This window comes from Prionailurus bengalensis, chromosome D2 (assembly GCF_016509475.1).
Source record: "Prionailurus bengalensis isolate Pbe53 chromosome D2, Fcat_Pben_1.1_paternal_pri, whole genome shotgun sequence".
Lineage (NCBI taxonomy): Eukaryota > Metazoa > Chordata > Mammalia > Carnivora > Felidae > Prionailurus > Prionailurus bengalensis.
The window spans coordinates 69,781,599-69,801,382 of NC_057351.1; the positions used below are offsets into that span (position 1 = coordinate 69,781,599).

General features: G+C 47.8%; 1 protein-coding gene across 41 annotated transcripts in view; it reads left to right on the top strand.

Moving 5' to 3' along the window:
* TCF7L2 (transcription factor 7 like 2) overlaps positions 1-19,784 on the top strand; it is a 203,583-nt gene that overhangs the window by 127,483 nt on the left and 56,316 nt on the right. For 17 of the 41 annotated variants that reach the window (XM_043597534.1, XM_043597531.1, XM_043597537.1 and 14 more), the window contains one exon: positions 655-798. The exons of 21 other annotated variants lie outside the window; for them this stretch is intronic. In XM_043597534.1, coding sequence (XP_043453469.1) covers positions 655-798 — 144 coding nt within the window. The remainder of the gene's footprint in view (positions 1-654; positions 799-19,784) is intronic. 3 more of the 41 variants (XM_043597532.1, XM_043597569.1, XM_043597570.1) reach the window with 1 other exon arrangement.

Consider the following 19,784-nt stretch of genomic DNA (forward strand, 5'->3'; position numbering starts at 1 on the left):
CTAAAGCCCCCGACAGGGTCGGCAGTCAAGGAAGCAGCTGTCATGATAGGCTCCAGCCGGGCTGAAATTGAGTACAGCACCTGCTTCTTGAGCACGCATACCTGTGTGCTGCCGCATCTTTTCGAGGGGTCCAGAGATGTAAACGTAGTTGCCTCTCCAAAATCGTAGTCCGGCAGAGGAGAAGGTGACTAGACAGATCCCCAGATAGCCCTAGGTTAGTATTGGGTGGAACCGTATGTGATTGCATTTTTGTAGGGTAGAACTGTCAGCAGTATCACTTGGTTAAATTAATAGAAGATTCAGTAAGGTAAGTTGACAGAGAGAGAGAGAGAGAGGGAGAAAATGCTGGCCAGCTGGCTCAGAGCAAGGAGCAGCCGTGTCCACTGGGGGAAGGATGGGCAGAGGTGGGGACAGCGGGAAGGGATGTAACAGAAAGGTTGCATGAAGGAGGCTGTATTTAAGATGTTGCTACAGGGGGCCCCAAGCTGGAAGGCAGGGAGGTGGAAGAGTCCTGGGGTCGCATCGGGAACCATGCTCGGAGTTTGTAGAGAAGCGTGGGTTAGGGAAGAAAGTCAGGCTGGGGGCCATGAATGCCTTGGTGACCGCGTCCCCCTCCCTCCCAAGCCTCACTCTGTTCCCCTTTCTTCCTGGCAGCAGTGCCCCCTCCCTTGCTGCACTCAGGGACATGACTGTCAGCACCTCTACCCCCCCTCAGACTTCACTGTCAGCACTCAAGTCTTCAGGGACATGAAAAGGAGCCACTCCCTACAAAAGGTTGGGGAGCCCTGGTGTTTGGAGGTAGGTCTCGGAGCAGAATGACGGTATGAGATGAGCTAGCTCTGAAATGCAACCGCCCGTCCAAAGTTCACCCCGTGTTAGGGCAGGCTGCACCCACCGTGACCCCTACATTCCCTCCGGGTTGCCGTCACATCATCGGGTGCCATGATGTCTGGGTGTTCTGATCACCGATAGGTTTATCATGGCCATAAGAATGCTAGTTTGCGAGGAGAGGGTGGAGGGTGGCGCACCCGTGAACCCAAGGTGCCTGGCTCCCCGTAAAGGCTGCATGGTCCAGGGTCATGTGGAGCTTCCGTGAGAATGATGTTATCCCATTAGACTTGACCCCCAGGAAATAATTTCCTGGGACGTTTCACAGCTCCCAGGGGAAGAGAAGTTACTCCCTCGACTTTGCCTTTGTTATTAGTTATTTAGAACTTAAGGATTTTCTTGTAGAATTCAGGGCACTGAGAAATGCTCAGTCCTCTGCAGCGAGTGATACCTTCCTGAGGCAGCTGTGAATGGCTTTCCTCGCAGCCGCGCTTGTCCAAGGACAGGAAGCATTGTTAATTTCTTTTAAATAATTCAATACTATGTCAATACCCCATATTGCTCCGTGCTTGGGAGTGACAGTTCCCTTCAAATTAGTAGTCTCAAAGCATAAAGACCATGTAGAACATGCTTTCGTTCTCAGAAAAGCAGAAGTCAATGCAGACAAAAAAATTTTAAGTAACTCTTGAGACCTGAATGGCAAATGATTTTGTATTAATGCTAGGTTTTGTTGTTTTTTTTTTTTTAAGAAAAGTGAATATTTAAGAGCCAATTACTGAAATGTCTATCTTTTAAAAAACAGTTACAGCACACCTACTACGTGCTGGGGGCTGTGCTGGGCGCTGGGACTCCGGGACAGGGAACAGGCCTAGGCGTAGAGTAATATGTAACACGGGTCCACACGTCTTGCCTTCAGCGAGAGAAAAGGTGTACTCGTTCATCCTCACCAGCTTGTTTTCATGTAAGAAGTAGTAGACAGCCCTTTAAGAGAACTGAAAACATGTGGAGAAACATAGAGAAGAAAATGTGCACACCCACCGTCTTTTTACCCATTTATAATCCCTTAATATTTGCCCGTGTTTCTTCCCCGTCATCCCTGTGTCGAAACTTTAAAAGTGTTCCACAGGATTGGAATCATACTTTGTTTACACTTTTGTATCTTCTTCCCACTTGAGGCGACACCGAGGGTGCTTCCGGGCACCGCAACGTGTCCTAACTCTGGTTAGTAACTCGCTGTGTTAGTGTCCTGTGAAAATCTTCCTGTGTGATGGCCCCCGCTTTGGCCAGATGTAAATAAAACTGAAGATGTTCCTGGTCTCTTTGGAAACGCCCTCTTCTCCACCCATGATGGTGCCTGCACTCCAATTTCCTGGGCCGGTGAACACGTAAGGCCCGTGTTCTTTACTGGGTCTGGGTGTGACAGGACAGGGAGGCCTCCCTCTGTGTGCACCAGCCCATGGCCTGAGCGAAGCCTTTTCTCAGCAGCCCCTCCCTGGCCCAGGTTTTAACAAGTGCAGCCGGCTGTCCATCTGACCCTGGATGATAAGGCCACACACCGCACGTATAGTTATTCCTGCCCCAGCGGCCTGGCAAATGGTAACTCATTAATCTTTGGTCAGAGTTACGAGGCAGATAAAGGAGAACTAGGCACCCATTTTGAGTATGAGGAAAATGAAACAGAAAGACTGGGTTTCTTCCTTATAACTCGAGATCTCTGAGGCCAGCGACTGGGTTCATGTCTCCGCTTTGCCCTCAGGACATAGAAACCTCTTCTGGGGGAAGCCCTGATATGCCCTGCTTCCAGCATTGGGTCTAAATCCCTAAATCGGGAATAGGCCAGACACGCAGACGCCCCCTCATGGGCTGTGGGGACTTGGGCAAGTTCCGTAGCTGCTCTGTGCCTCAGTTTCTCTGCCAGTGAAGGGGGGGTCACACGGGGGCTGCTGTGAGCATCCAGTGAGCGGAAGCGTACAAAGTGGGACTTGGCCAGAGTTGCTGGCGACCAGCACAAACACTCGGCAAGGTTCTAGGAGCAAGTGTGTCCACGCGATGGGCTTGCTTTGCTGTGGACGTTTTCACGGAAGCTACTTAGGTATTATTTACAGTACTTACTACTTCAGGATTTGCGGTGGGATAGAGAAATCCCAGCGTGGCTGTGCTCCAGGTGGCTCTGGGTTAGCACAGCAGAACCCACGCCAGAGTAGAGTCAGAAGTAGGGGGCGCCTGGGTGGCTTAGTCGGTTAAGCATCTGACTTTGGCTCAGGTCATGATCTCATGGTTCATGAGTTCGGGCCCCGCTTCTGATGAGTCCCGCTTTTCTCTCTCTCTCTCTCTCTCTCTCCCCCCCCCCCCCCACCTTGTGGGATTCTCTCTCCCCCGCTCTCTCTGCCCTAGCTCACGTGTGTCCTCTCTCTCTCATAGGATTGAGTCCAGCCTTCCCTCACCTCTGTTGGCAAGGGGCTTCACCCCACTGTGACATGCTCCGTGTGTCTGTAAAAGGGGATGGGGGTGGCAGACCAGCCTCGCCTGCTTCGCCAGGGGCAGCTACCAGGATCCCTGGAAGTACTGATCAGAGTGAGATGCAACACAGCGCCCCCTATGGGCCAGGCGCTTCCTGTAAGCACTGAGCTCCCAGTAACTCTAGGACCCGCCCGCAACCCTGAGAGGGAGATGCTGTGATCCCCTTTTGCAAGTGAGCCACAGGGAAGTATAGCAACTGCCGAGGGGCACACGGCACAGGGGCGTAGCCTTAAAACTGCTGTTAAATGAGGACCATGGCAACGGCACACGGTTCAGGGGAGGATACTAACCATCCTCCACTTGCTAACGAAGATGTGTTGGGTCCTATTCAACACTCTCCCCTCTCAGGGGCTGGGAGGAAGCTCTTGATTCAGGACATTCACAGTCACATCGGGTGACTTTGTGGCATTCTCCAGTGCCACACGCAGGATACTTTGTACCCCAGCCATACTTAACTTTCGTTGTCCCTTCCCTGTCTTTTCTTACAAGGCGGCTGGAGTCTATCCCTTGAGCCCTCCCCTCCAGAGAATTAAAGTTGGTAGACCAACTGAGTAATTATGACTAAGAAAATCAATATTCACCTGGCCGGCATGAGTCACTTCTTTCTAGTTAGCTATTCACATACCTTTTAAAGCTAGCCACACAGTCATTACATTGGGGCTATTAACATGTCTAATAGTGACCATAATAGGGCGGGACCCGTGGCATAAGTGCGTTCAGATAAGAAAGAGTGTTTTTTCCCGTAATTGCTAAGTTAATGCTGTTTTCACGGAAATGCTGGCAAAGCAACCTTTTAAAAAGTTCTTTGTCTGAATCCTTCCCTTATTCCCTGCTTCCCCCTTTTCGGGGGTTGTATAAATTTTTCCTGATCAGTGGTTGGATTAACAAGATGGCAAACGCTGTCCCTTTTGGTGTTTTGGGTAACCTACCTTTTTGCTAGAGTAGAGGCTATTTTTATTTCATATTTAAGGATATGGGAGGGAGTGTGTGTGTGTGTGTGTGTGCGCACGCGCGTGCGCGTATTCAGGGGGGCACATTATTGTTGGTGCTCGTTAAATCTCTCAATTTACACATTTAACAAAAAAAAAAAGACGTCTGCTAACTTTGCAAAGCTAGTCGCATAGACAGGGAGTGAACCATTTTGGCGAGGAGGAAATGAAACTTTTCTTAGGTTTATTAGACCACATCCTATAAATCTGTGGCTTATTATATGTCTGATTTCTAAAAAGCGTGGCATCACAGCTGAAGTTTTATTTTTGCTTATTAGTCACTGGAACAAATGTAGATACTGCTTCATTTCCTTCGTACTCTATCTTTCAATACATGTTATGTATGGAAAATCTGGATTTACACAACAAAGTACATTAGAAGGGAAGTATTTGCTTTATAAGTCTCTGCATTGCAACTTTGCAAGCATTCTGTTAAGCTAGAATGTTTAAGTTGTCGTCTTACTCCTGACGACATAGAGAAGCAGTGAGAAAACAGTACAAGTACCTCTCAAAGGCCAAGTTAATATTGTGACAGACGTCCTTCCATTCTTTCAAAAGGTGTGTTTTAAAAAATCACAGACGGGCCTCACCTCATACTGTGTGCAATTGTTTTCTGTTTATTTTACATCTCTGGCGATGGAGACACCTTCCTGAGTGTGATGTGTGCAACGGAGACTCTCTGTGAAACTTTTCATGGTTGTCCATTCAAGACGTGGGTTTCCCTCAATGTGCTTCGTCATGGCCCCAGTGCACACAGACTGTCTCTAAAATTCCACTGTTACAGGGCAGTTGCATCACAGGCGGGAGCGGATGTGAGTTGGAAATGACAAGGCAAAACGAGTCCAGACATTCCATAATGCCCTCATGATGCGTGGGACCCGTAGCTTCGTGCATACGGCCGTGGACCATTCTGTGCCAGTGCACCAGCAAGTTCCCCCCCCAGCCAGATTTTTTTCTCAGGGTGGGATCGCTAGTGGGACCACCCACATTATTGTGTTATTTCCTCTTGCTCTCATTCTCTACTCGGAAAGCGTCCCGTTGAATTCTTGGAAGGTTCAATGAGTGCGTTGATTTCCTCTACCCGCTAGTCTCCTCAGTCGTAGAAATGGACACTGTCGTGCCCAACTTGGGATCCCTAATGCCTCAGTGGAATCCCATTCCCAGCACATCATGATGTAGCCTGCTTCCTACGTGATTGACCCAGCTTGGACACAGCTTGCACAGGGAAAATAGGCCCAGAGCGGGTAAAGGATCATTCCAGGCCCTATTCCCCACGTGTTTGCCATTCCTTGGACTGCAGGCTGTGAATGCTGTTCTTTTCACTTCTTACTTCCTCCCGCCCGGTGAGGCTGGTCTACAACGTTGGAAGCCCAGGCACACCGAGCACACGGAGGGCCTCTGAGGAGCTCACCCGTGTGGAAGGTGTGAGTGTGCCCTGCCCTGCGTCCCCACCTCTCGGGCCGCCTCACATCCGCTGGGACGCCCCAGGCTGTATCACGGCTCTTATCTTTGTGACTGCCTCCTTTCCCCTATTCCTGTGAGTCACATGTTTTCTTTGCATCCCATGTGACAAAGGTCATTAATAGAGAAGACTTGGCTTTTGATGCGTGATGTGTTATCACCCGCATGGTTTATTGTTGTTGGGTCCTCCCCTTTTGTAATTCTGTGAGGCAGCAGATCACTTTTTAAAGGGCTAAACTGTGTCAAGGGAGAGTCGAAATTAGCCTTCAGATTTTTTTTGTATTCCTTAACACGTTTCCCTCTCCATCAGATGACTCGGTCGACAGCCGAATAGAGGGAGTGGATGCTTTACACTAGTGGTTGTGACCTTACCTGTCACATCAGTCTGTGTGTCTGTCTGTCTGCCGTGATCTCTCTGTTTCTCAGAGTGCTGCTTTTGGTGTCTTTAGTGACGTCACTGAGGTAGATGCGTGGACTTTAAAGAACAGATAGGAACCGTATTTCAGCCCAGGCTCCGGAGCTGCGTTTATTCATTTTTATTGGGCAATTATTGTCAGGTAAGCAGAGTAGGAGATCTCAGTTTTCATCCTTCCTTACCAGGCCAGTCCTCTGCACCTTATTCAAAAGGTATTAATTACCTCAGCTGCTGGGAGCTTAGCAAGAGGCAACACCAGGAAATAGATCGTTTTCCCTCCTTCATTTCACGCACTGCCAGCTTTCTCCAGCACATCTCCGAAAGTCCCCTTTCAGGCCTGTTGTGTTAAAAAAAAGGCAGTAGTGAAAGATGCCCCCGCCCTGTTTTGGTTTGCTGCCGGGAGGAAGGTGATAGAAGTGGCCTAGGATCCTTGGTGGGGCCAGGTTCGGGTGCTGGCCGTCCCTTCCGTGGCGGTCCTCTCCCATCAGTCGCTGGCCCCCTCTACTGGAGCTGAAAATGAGGAAGGAGGTGGCCTTTGCACAGCCACGGAGTTCTCAACTTTGCTAGAAACCTCCCGGGGCGCGTGCGCCTGTCCGTGTGCTCACGCACGTGTCTGGGGCCATGCCACCCAGTGCGAGCGCGCCGTCTGCTGGGCCGCCTTTCTCTCTGGGAAGGTCGAAGAAGAGGACTGCTTGTGCCCACAGTGAAGGTTTCTGTTTGGGAGAGTCCGTTCCTTCCCCCGTGGGAAGGAACTATAGTCACCAGAGAAAGAAGGAGAGAAGCAGGGGAGGTGTGGGGGGGGGATCGGGGTGACGGAAGGTGTGCGGCTGCCCTACTCGGTGTATTTCCCCGCCCTGCCGGCCACCGTGTCTGCCAGGCTCTGTCGGAGCCCCTGCACCGCAGCCCCGCACCCCGGCCGTGGCCTCTTGCTGCTTAGGAAAACAGAGCTGGCGGGAGAGGACGTGGGACGGAACATGAGCTATGGGGCCGGGGCAGAGGGATCGGGGAGCTTTCGATCACTGCTGCTAGGCCTGGCTCGCCACGCTGGGGTTTCTGGCAGGCCCGGTGGTTCTCCAGGAGCCAGGGTGACAGGTGAGAGGGCCCCTCTTCCTGCGAAATGAGGAGCCCCTCCAGCAGAAAGTAGACAACATTTGTGACCGCCCGGAAAGACATCCAGTCTGTTGGTTGTTCACAGCTCCGTCGCTCGGATGTTTCTTTCCTCTGGCCGCTTTTTCCAGAACACATGAGAAAGACGGCTGGAGGTGAGCGGAGGAGGAGAAGATCGCTTGTCGCATCTTCTGCGGGCTTCAGAAAAGCGTGCGGTTCCGAAGGGAAGTGGGGCATCTCTGGGCCTGCGGCTGTCCTGATGCGCGGCTGTGTTTGCTCCTAAACGGAACGGGACCTCCTTTCTCCTTGGCCCTGCCCTGCTTTGGACGGCAACGCGTACTCAGATCGGGTTCCCGTGCTGGCCTTTCCTCATTGCAGTTCTGCTTCATTGGGCCACCTGCAACTGTCCATTTTTCAGTCTGGCGCTTACTACCTACGCTTTTGTGCCCCTGAATTTAGGTCTGGTGACCAAGGTTCTTTTGAGATGTAGGTTTTAAAAATAAGTAAGTAAATAAATACATAAATAAAGACGCATAGACAGACACACACACACAGCTGACCCTTGAACAACGTGGGTTTGAACCGCATGGGTCCACTTATAGGTGGATTTTTTTTGGATGGGTCCAGTACAGGACTACAAATGTACTTCCTCTTCCTCACAACTTTCTTTTCTTTTCTGTTTTTAAAAATAGTTATCTGTTTGTTTTTGAGAGAGAACACAAGCAGGGTGGGGCAGAGACAGAGAGGGAGACACAGAATCTGAAGCAGGTTCCAGGCTCTGAGCTGTCAGCACGGAGCCCGACGCGGGGCTCAAACTCACAAACTGTGTGTTCGTGACCTGAGCCAAAGTCGTATGCTTAACCTACTGAGCCACCCAGGCACTCCTTTCTCACATTTTAAGTAATGTTTTCTCTTTTGTAGCTTCCTTTATTGTAAGAATATAGTATATAAGACATGTGACATATAAAATATAAAATACGTGTTAATTGATAGTTTATGTTATCTGTAAGGCTTTTGGTCAACGATAGGCTATTAGTAGTTAAGTTTGGAGGAAGACAAAGTTACAGATGGATTTTTCTTAACAGTTTATTTTATGGGTGAGAGGGCGTGAGTGGGGGAGGGGCAGAGAGAGAGGGAGAGAGAGAATCCCAAGCAGGCTTCTTGCTCAGCAGATGGATCTCATGACCTGAGCTGAAATCAAGGGTCGGATGCTTAACCAACTGAGCCGCCCAGGCGCCCCCTACATTTGGATTTTTGACGATGTGGGGTTGGTTTTCCTGATGCCTCCCCGCTCTGGCTGTTCAAGGGTCAACCGTATTTTAAAATCTGTCATCCAACAACATCGACTTTTCTTTCGGTCTGTATATAGTTTTGTGAATTTCCGCGTGAATCTGTATTACCACCGCTGCCATCAGGATACAGAAGGGCTCCATTGCCCTATACACACCCATCTGCTGGAGGTGTGTCATAGGAGATGTGGGGGTTAGTGTGACCATTTTTACCATTTGAAAGGCAGCATTGACTTGCTTCGTCTCTCTCTTGGAGACGTGCGTTTTCCGCTGTTGGTTATCAGAATCTCTGCTCTGGTCTTTGTGCCTGCTTCGGGAAACGAGACGTAACCGTGACGCCTTGCTTGTGAGCTCGTTAGTTATTGACAAGTCTTGGTGGGATTTTCTGGCTTTTATACTGGCTCTTCTTGGGCATGTACCCAGTATGCTTTGGGCCACCTCGTGGATTTAGGGGAATTCAAGCTAAGTTTGACAGTGACCAAAGGGAAAAAAAAAAATGAATCAAGGATAAAGGATGTACGTTATTGCCACCCGTATAGACGGCAATGTGATATGAAACAACTTCTGGAATATTCCGCCTTGAATTATCTATATTACTCTTTCGCAGATGTCGGGACAGATTGTCAAGGTTTAGGCATAACGTGTAAAATGAAGATGGTGTGTTTTCTGTAGATTTTGGTGGCCCAGCGTGGTTCTCCCAGGCCGTCCTCACTTATGCCAATACTTAGGTGAAACCAGGGATTTTGAGGTGCTTTCGTGATCAGTGGTATGTCCCAGGTGCTGGGACAAGTAGGGGCGTGAGCAGGGGCGTGCGTGGCAAGGCCGTGGTGGTTCAGAGCTAATGCTTTCCTAGGGGAAAGTGCACTGCAGGGACATGTATGTGATGAGGATCCTGTGCGAGTGCCTGTCCTCCTCTTGAGAAATGAGCAGAGGTGACCTCAAAGGTGCCCCGCTCAGAGGGTCACACTTGACTGGACAGCAGATGACGCCTTTGCCGTGGATTCTGCTGGGGAAGGTACAAGCGATCGTACACATGTAAATTGTTGTGTCATCTAATTCCCGTCTTTGTAATTACTTGGAAACCTGCCACTGCAGCCAGTTGAGAAGTGGAAACAGTGACCCGGTGCAGAAAGCAGAAATTGTAGGGGGGAGAGACATCCAGAAACACAGTCGTAACTCTCCTTCTGGCTTTCTGGCATCTAAACGCCCCCTGGAATCGGGAAAAAGGATTCTAACTGCCTTCTACAAAAGTAACCCAACTTTCCTGGCTCCGCACCCCTCCTCCCAGCCTCTCGCTGGCCAGGCTGAAGAGTTTGGTAGATTCAGGGCATCGATGATTCAGCTAAGACGAGCGAGTTTTGCTGATAAGAAACTTTCATTGTCGGGCAACAGATTCCTGTAGAGGAATGACTTCCAAGTGGGAGAAGAATGAATGGTTTCCATTTAAGGAAGACAAGAGCAACAACACACACGAAGCAAAGCAACACAAGCCTGGGTGCCTCGGCAGAACAAGAGGAGTACAGCGGGGTAGAAGCAAGTTGCATTTCTGCATCCGGGTTGCACTGATAGAGGACCTGAGACAGGCGGCGGCGACATTCTTTTCCCCCGTGGTGCAAGTGTAAGCACGGGGCCCGGTGCCACAACTCTCCAACTTGCTTCTAGAAGAGCACGCAAAAAGCTCAGCTCCTCTCTGAAAGTCCTCGCCATTTGTCTGATTGACGTTGGAGACGTGGTACCACTTCTACAGACACCCACATGAGAAGGTTTATTTATTTTTTTTATTTGGGCGACAGATCTCCCGTTAGGGCGCTAAAAGATGAAAGCACTAAATATTTGCTTTAGAGAAACACAGTGAAAGGTTCTCTCATCCTCCCAGCTGAAAACTGATGGGCTTAGAATTCCATTAACCGAATTGACTGTCTGCAGTTACACTTACTGCCCCCCTCAAGGCATGATTAACAAGTGGGGTAGAAAGCCAGGTTGGACAGTGGAGGATTGTACTGGATTCTTTTTGCATGTTGAGTGCAACAGGGCTGTTTTGCGGAAATGGAGGTTCAAGTTAGCCCAAAGAAATTCCTGCCTTCTTCAGTGTCGATCTCCTCCTCCTGGGTTTTTAATAGCACGGTCTTCCCATCGGATTCCCTCTCCCTGAAAACAATCCACTTGTTAGTCTGGCTTTCAGGTTTAATGATAAAACTGTAATTCTCGCAAGGCTGTTTCGGATGAGATCTGTTGCCTCAAAAGACGAGAGAACGTTGTTTCGGTACTCGGTGGTAGTTATTGCAGAGATTGTAATGAAACGATCGGGAGCCTGGGGTGGAGACTGCATGAATTCAAACTCTGGCTTTGCGACTGGCCAGCTGAATGACCACACGCATCTTCCTGAAGCCCGCCTAGGGGTCTAAGTTTTCCCATTTTGTATCTACCTTCATTACGTGGGAGATTTCAGTGAATCTACGTATGTAAGGCAGATGGCGTATGTGGAACCTGGTAAACATCTGTCGACGTTAGCTCTTGCTTATTAATTCTCAGTGGGTATTTTTTAAATGCATCTCTTTGGTGGGAAGAAAGAACTCGCCCCCTGGTGGGGGGTGTGGTTTAGTATTAATAGTCCCCACCGTTTGTTAGAAATTGCAGTCCTTTGGGGCATCGGCTCCAGGGTTTCAGAATATTCTTGTTTTGCCCTCACAGCTACCCCATGAGAGAAAAACTAACACTGTTCCCTTCCCATTTTATATATAAATAAGGTAGTGGTAGCTTATTGAGTGCTTCCTATAGAGCAGCTCTGGCCGAAGTGGTTTTCATCTGTTAACTCAATTCTTCCACCAGGTTGGTACCGTCTTCCTCATGGTTAAAGAGAGGGAAATCGTGGCACACAGTTTTCAAAAAGAATGTGCCCATGGTTCCGCTGCCTGGTTAGGGCTGGGGCTTGAAGGCTGAGTCTTCATATGTTTGCAAAGGCGAGGGGCTCACCTCCCCTTCATGCCGGCTCCCTCTGTTCTATAACATGTGCATGGGCCCAGCGCACCCCCGTCATGGACGGGAGGCATTGAGCAGACACACAGATGCTCTCCAGATACGCCGGTTTATGATAGTTGGAAAGAAAAGTCTTTATTACCGGAAGTTGTGGCTTCTGAGTCTCTTGGCAATTGGCAGCCTCGCTTTTTGTTTTGTTTGGTTTTGTGTGTGTGGCTTTGTTTTTTAAATAATTAGAAACAGTTAGACTCTTGTTACCACCCACGGTAAAAAATTGCTGGGATCCCGCAAATGAAGGGAAAAAAAATTAGGCCATTTGGTGGAATGATTAAAACAGGTCTTGCAAGAGGAAAGTTTATTTTTGCCGAGCGGGCTTTCGATGTGTAAATGCTGAGGAGCCCGTGTTTTTCACCTCCTCCTTTGTTAGGACGCAGAACCAAATAATGGTAAAGGGGATTGCTGAGGACGGGAGGGGTTCCGTACAAGGTGGCTCTGGGAGGAAGCCCACATTTTTTGGTCCTTATTAATGGTATGTCTTCTCTGTGAGTGGGTGTGAGGACCAGAGCATAAAGCATATATTTTGCGCAGCGTGTGGTCCTTTCTGCCGCATTCCACTCCCCATGATGGTGGGCTAAGTTAGGAGGCAGAGGAAAAGTCCATCATGTGGACGGCACCGTGGAAGTGGGAGCGAGCCAGGCCTCTTCCCAGGTCAAGAGACTTTCCCAGGTCTCAGTGTCCCTGGGACTCTAGGACTGTACTCTGATTATTCAAGCTGCTCCCCACTTGCGTGCATTGGATGACATCGGTGCCCTTGCGTATCTACGTTGTTCCCCTCACTCACACCCTTCCCAACATTGAGGATGGGCCATGGGTCAACTGAGTTGATGCCTTCAGTCAAGTCAGACGTGCTGTTCTTTGGAGATCCTTCACCCCCTGCCATCTCCGCCAAACCCTTCCTTGGAGTTTCAAGACTGTAAGTGGTCACATGAGTGAAGAGATGATTTCCTAATCCTCGTGGGAGCCTAAGGATTTGCCTTTGTGAAAGAAGGAACATCCTGCTGGAGGGGTGTCTGTCTGTGTGTCCCATTTGAAACCACATTGCTTTTGACTTCTCTTCTATGATGATTCCCAGGCAACCTCCTCTTGCCATCCTGATTGTTTAAATTTATGGGTTGTTAGCAAGCAATATTTTGATGCTATTCTTCTAGCCAGAGGCCAAGATCCCTTGTGGAGCAGCGCCTGAATTTAATAGATGTCATCTGGACACCAGGGAGGGGCATAGAGCAAGCAGCACTGGGGGAAAACGCTTAGAAGTAAGATTCTACCCCTAATGCTACCATCGCCCGGCCTCTTCTTTATCCCTTTCAGGGCAAGGCATTCAGAGTAATTTTTTTTTGGTGATACCGCAATATAGTATACAGTAGCCTATAATTTTAGGACAAAGGGTACAGTGTCTTAATGGACTTGCAGACAGCCTACAAAATACATCGTAAGCTCCCCTTTCAACTTAATCTTGAATGTCTCGACATTATCGAGCCCCACTTCTGGTTTTTTACAGTGCCTGACGATCTGGCCCTATCTTTGGCAATATCGGGTGACACTCTGGGAATGCTTATTCTACTCTTCCGGTTGGCTGGGGGCTTGGTTCCCAGGCCAGGTTCTAAGGTAGACAAGGCGGTGTCATCTCTCTACCTTGGCGGGTGAGGATTAAAGGGGGCCCAGAAGTAATGGCGTGAAGCAGGGATTTCAGCCCCCACTTATTCAGACATCGGACTTCTGACAGCTGTCATAAAGGCCATTCACTTGAGTCTGTAGGACAGGCCTCTACTGCTTGTGCACACAAATTATGAAAAAGCCTGAAAGACAGGTCTCGTGGACTCTCGGGATAACACAACAGAGACACCAGCTCTTGGGACAGCCTGGGCCCATTTAGCATGATGTCAGTGAACGCTGTTGAGCCAGGCACCATTCTGGTGCTGGGGATCAGGGTAGGAGCAGATGGCTTGAGTCCATCCCGAGGTCCGCTCATTTCCGAAGCATCATCAGAAGACGCTGCCTCCAGAGCCCCCTGGAGAAACCCGAACTCCCGCAGTGGTTGGATCCCTCCATGTTGGTGCGAATGGGCTTGGTAGTGAGGCTGCCAAAGAAAGCCACGTTAAAGAGGGAGTTTTGTGGACAAGCCTGCCTTTGGGGTTTGGAGAGTTACCATGCATAGCTTAGATGCGGCCAGACCCATTTTTCTGCTTCTTCCCCCCTCACTTCCCGCCTTCACTCCTCCATTTTGTCCCCCTAATGGGATTTCTCACCACGTTTTTGTTCTTGCTCGTTCAACATCAAGTCTCTGCTCTGCCTCTCTTCCAACCACAAAGATCTATGTACGCCTGTCTGTGGGACGCATCCTCTGTGGGCTCCAAACGGATCAGCGTCTGAGCGTTCTAGTCTTTAACAGTTTAGAAGGAGGGGAAAGAAAGATAATTCTAAAAGCACCATAAGCTGGAGCTATTTAGAATAGGGCCAACAGCCCTCCATGCTCTGGGGATCAATGTTTTTAATTTGGCTCCTGGTTTATTAAGAAAAGATGTGGTCTCCAGAATTAAATAATAACAATAATAATGATAATGATAATAATAATAATAATAATAATAATAAAGGTGATCTAAGGAGATTGACTGGGACTGTCTTGTGGGTAAGGAGATAATAACACATTGAGTGTTACCAAACAGGTAGTGAGCTCTTGGTGAGGTCATTGTATACACGGGCCTGGGATGCCAGTGCCAGACAACTGAAATAAGCCAGGTCAGAGAAGTGGACCCGAGTGGCTTAACATATTGGCACAAACAATTCCTGGTGCATGTAACCCCAACCAGAGAGTACTTTGTTCACTGTGGTCAGGGTGGGTGGGTTGGTAGAATCAGTTATAAGATTTTAGGATTGTGAGAGGTCTCTGGTAATCAAACCTGCCTGTTCGTCCAGTCCTTTCTGTAAACCTGGGAAGCTGAGGCCCAGAGGGAGGAGATGGCTGCCAGAACGTCATACGGTCAGGCGTCAAGACTAGAATCGGGTCCTCTTGGCTTTTCTCTTTGCATTCTGTCACCTCTGATTCAAGGTCTTTTGACTTTGTGAACCATTCCTGTCAAGCGCCATTGATTTGAAGCTCTTTCTAGATTGGTGTGTTGAAGTTACGCACGTTCGTTAGGAATTCGCTTGATTTCCATTTGGGAAGTCCTCATTTTCTGGGATGCTCTGGGTGTTGACATAATGATGATCCAGAGGCTCGTTCATGATGGTGTTGATCACGTACTAATAGGATTTTCTGTTGGAAGTTAACTAGGAAGAGGTGAGCTGTAGCTCATACATAGAGAGTATTGGAAACTTTTCCAGCAGTGAATGTGCTTTAGCAATACATGGGAAATCAGATCTTACCGTTCATTTGTGTTTTGAATGCTGGAGGGACGACTCTTCGGCAGGGAATTGTATCCTCCTGTATAATCCTACCACCTTTCCCAGAGGACCGGTATTTGGGGATTCTTTCACAGTGTTGCTTTCTGGATTTTTGTTAAAAAGTCACGCACAGAAATGTGTGAAAATGATTCATTGAAAACAAGTCTGATACCAACACTGTGTGATAAAACTTGGAAAGCGTCTAGGTTGGGGATCTCCAGTACTTGAACTCAAAGTATGACTGAGTTGACCACAATAAGAACAGATTCACTTCACCCGTGACTTTTAAGTTTTCGCTATGAGCTCTCTTCTACCCCATGTGGTCCCATGTCCTGTAACTGGGACATGAGCTGGTACCTTGCTTCCGAGTTCAGCAGGTTTGTTTTGACTTGCAGCCCATGATGGGAGGGGAAACTCTCGTTATGTAATGTTAAACTGGGCCTGGAATGTCAGCTGGGCTAGGCCTGCCAAAGCTTGAAGAGTTGGTTGGGAATGGGCTATGTTTAGTATGACTAATCCAGCTTGGCTGGGTAGAGGGGTGGGTGGGTGTCTCACTGAGAAGGGAGGGATGATTTGTGCTATTTCGAGTCTTAGTACTTCATGTAAACTCTACAGGTCAAAAAAAAAAAAAAATTGTTGAGCCCTATGACCAACTAGTAAATCAGGGCTGTTGACTGATACCCAAGATTCCTATAGAAATCTGTGGTCAAGATCAAGGTATATCAATCACTTGCAGTTAGGGAAGTAACACTTTGGGTTATGTCAAATGGTGTTTCTTTAGTAGCCTATACTGGTCAAGTTAGCAGGAGTACTTCATAATTATAATAATTATACAAAGTAAACACTAGGTTCCTTAATAAAAACAGCAATAAACCCGAATAAAAATTTAAAGCAAAGAAAGGGGTGGGCTATTTTCCTAATAATGATTCCAAAGTATAATTTAAGGTCCATCTACTGACCTTGCTGGTTGCCGTTTGAACCGTTTTCTCTCTTTGCCCTCATGGGTCCCCTCCTGAGGCTCTTGGCTCAGCTTCCTCTTGGCTCTTCTTAGGGGCAAAAGAATCCCATTTTTATGCAAATGTATTGGCGGTGAAGGTAGGAACAATCAGGAACCTTGTTTGCACTATGAACCTGAAAACACAATGTGGTCCCCACCCCCACCAGAAAAAGGGTGCGTTTTGGTGGGGATGGCAGAGCCCGGCCTCTGCCCTGTGCGAGGTAAGGGCGGGGGGGGGTTCGCTTTTGTTCCTTCTCGGATGAATGGAAGTAAAGTATTCACTGAACCTGGAAACACCTCCTTTTGTATCCGGTGCTCTCCTAACACCGGCCGTTAAACTTGGGGCAATCACTCTTGGTGGGGGATTGAATGGGGCCATTGTGGGGGGGAGGGGCTCACACGGAAGCCATTGAGGGCATAGAGATGCCATTGTTTCTCAGCAATAAGAAAAGGAGGAAGACTTTGGAGACCTCCAGGCATCAGTGTGGCCACCACACTGACTGCTTTTCTAGGTTTGTGTTATCCCCAAGGAATCCGCCCCGCCCCAACCCAGTCATAGGGCTGGGCAAGGAAGCACTGCAGAGCCCCCTACTGTATACACATGCTGCCCCCGGGTGCATCTGAATGTGGGCCTTTTCTGCCTCCACATTTGCAGGATGCCGCCTGCCACAGGCCCAGCCGTCATTTCTGCAGGGAGGTGGCTGTTTTCCTCCAGGCATCCAGTTAAAAACATTTGTTAAAAAATCACTCCTTCCACCTTAGGCATGACAGACTCTCCCAGTTCCCTGCCAGTGACTTTTTTTGTGCCACTTGCCTCTTGCCGTCCGGTCATTCAGAGGCACTTCGGATCTTCATCGTAGCATTTGGCCTCTGTTGTATTTAAAAAATCCGAAGGCAGATAGGCTGTTGAGGGTTTATCTGTACTGGTTGTGCTGCAACATACCTGCCACCTGTCCCCTCGGTCAGTGACGGGAGCCACTGCAATCCCAACCGACACGGAGGTTTTACACGCACCCACAGACGCGTGCACGCACCTGGGAGCAGGTACTTCTTGCTTTCCAATTGCTGTGCTGGCACATTTCCATCCTGCCTCTGCCGGTTAGTATTGCTTTGGAGGGGATTTAGTCTTGGGGCTGGGAAGAGTAAGAAGTACAGATTCAGACTGCACCACTTACGGTGCTGCCCAGGGGAGATGGTTGTATTCCCCGGGAGCCTCAGTTTTACCAGCCTCAGGAAGAATAGAGACTGGTATCAGCATTGAGGAGTGAGCGCTGTGCAATTTAAAAGAGATGCGTAGGGAGGGCTGGAGACCCAAGTTAGGCATCCTAGCGCCGGGGCCATACCGCGCTCCAGGGGTAGAAAGTTAAGCCCCCAGACAGCTCTAGTTAAAGTAGAGACTTCCATGCAATGCATCCATTGTCTGTCTTGTGACGCACAATATATGTTTAGTTCGTTTTGCTGGTTTTTACCTGTCTCTCTGATAATTTTGATATTTTAATTAAGCAGTGGTTTACATCAGAATGTATACACTATTTGGGGCGCCTGGGTGGCTCAGTCCGTTAGGTGTCTGACTCTTGATTTCGGCTCAGGTTATGATCTCTCGATTTGTGAGTTTGAGCCCCATGTCCGGCTCTGCACTGAGTGTGCAGAGCCTGCTTGGGATTCTCTCTGTCTCTGTCTCTCTCTCTCTCTCTCTCTGCCCCTCCCTGCCTCTCTTGCTCTCAAAATAAATAAATAAACTTTAAAAAAAAAGCTTAAAAAGAACGAAGGTATATACTATTTTATAGATCTTTTAAAAAGTGACTCTTGCTTGACGTTGTAGCAGATTTCACACAGAAATTAGTTTTGCTGTGCTTACACTTTAAAAATACATCTGTTGAAGCCACTAAGGAGACAGGTGGGAAAACATTAAAAACTTTAGTCTTCTCATTTTATTGACTTCTTTAAACGTTTATTTATTTTTGAGAGAGAGAGACAGAGCATGAGCAGGGGAGGGGCAGAGAGAGACGGAGACACAGAATCCGAAGCAGGCTCCAGGCTCTGAGCTGTCAGCACAGAGCCCGATGCGGGGGCTCGAACTCATAGGCTGTGAGATCATGACCTGAGCCAACGTCAGACGCTTAACCAACTGAGCCACCCAGGCGCCCCTAGTCTTCTCCTCATTTTAAAGCAAGCATTTTAATTGTGGGCTTCTTCCCCACAATTTAAGAAATTTAAGAATTTAAGAAACTCAAGAATTTAAGAAATTCTTTTAGAGGAATCAATTCTTTTGGATCTCTATGTTGCTTGAGTGAAGTATGCGTTTTTAGAAAAATGTTTCCCTTTAGATAAAAATGAACTTTCAGTTGTTACACTGGGTTCAGATACCATCAGCCCATCACAGCCTGACAGTTGTAAAAAAAAAAAAAATCAGTTTTAGAAACTGTATTTAAAGAGTTTATGATCCCAATATGTTATTTGAAAGATTTTGGAATTGTCTTTTGGAGGGTTTTTTGGTTTTGTTTTTTTAAGAAAAAAATTTCCCCTTAAAGGTATTCCAGTAGTAATGTTTTTTTTTTGTTTTTTTTTTTTAATATAATTTATTGTCAAACTGGCTAACATAAAGTGTGTACAGTGGTAATGTTTTTATATATAAATTCCTACAACAGGCATTTCTTAGCCTGGTGCTTAATTTGTTCTGTATATTCATACTTAAGCCATGATGGTAACCATGTAATATACACGCATTTTGGGTAAAGGAAGCTCTTCTTCTTATAAGCTTGGCTGCCCCGAAATTACAGTGAAGGGTGAAGTAGATTCTAATTGCTGACTCTTGACCTCAAGATCTATTTATTTTATCTGATTTATAGCTGGAAAATCAGCTAAAAATGTTAAGAGTCCACGGCAGTAGTTTGAGGAGATGTAGTTCAGATGGTGCTGGAATTAAGTACAGAAGTGCGAGAAAGCCCATGCTGTGTATTGGGTCAAAGAGAAGAAATCCAGATTAGTATTAATTGGCATTCGGGATTGCTCCCTGAGTGCCAGTGGTGTTTCTGTCCCAAGCATGGACTAATTTAGCCAACTGTGTGGGTCCAACAAAGTAGCCAACAGCTCGAGTTATGGATGGCGTGAAAAACACACCGTCTGATTGTTAACACCACGTTCCCTCAGCCTGTGATGTTCTCTGACCTCCAGTGCAAATAGCCGTTCATCTCACGATGATTTGACAGCATAATTTGGTATTTGGGATTGTTTTAAACCTACAGAAAAGGAGTGATGAAAAACTTGTGCTGCTTCTCTAGCACGTAAAGCAAGCTTTTCAATTATATTTTTCAGGGGGCAGAGTCATTGGAGTTGAACATTGGCCTGGGTAGTTACACAGAACTGGTTTCTGTTGGACGTTGACTTTGACTGGATGGTACAAATACCATCCAGGTAGTCCAGGAATGCATCTGTTAGCTCTTTGACAGTTGTAAGTCATAGTTGCCTTCTGGATTATAAGCTCCCCGAAGGCGAGGACTTCTCTGTGTTGGTTCACTGACTTCTCTGTAGTGCCTAGAACATGAAATAGACAGGGAATCAGTATTTATTAAGTCAGTGAGTAACTCCTGAAGGAGAGAATGTAGGGAAGAGGTCTCTGTTCATGACAATGGCAGCAATGGTTTCTCTTCCTCTTTTCCATTTGCTAAAGTTACTAACCATCTAATCTCGAATAAGTTCTCTTAAATCCTCTGAGCGTGTATGTTTCTCCGTCTGTAAAATGAGGCTGTTGTCATTGTAAG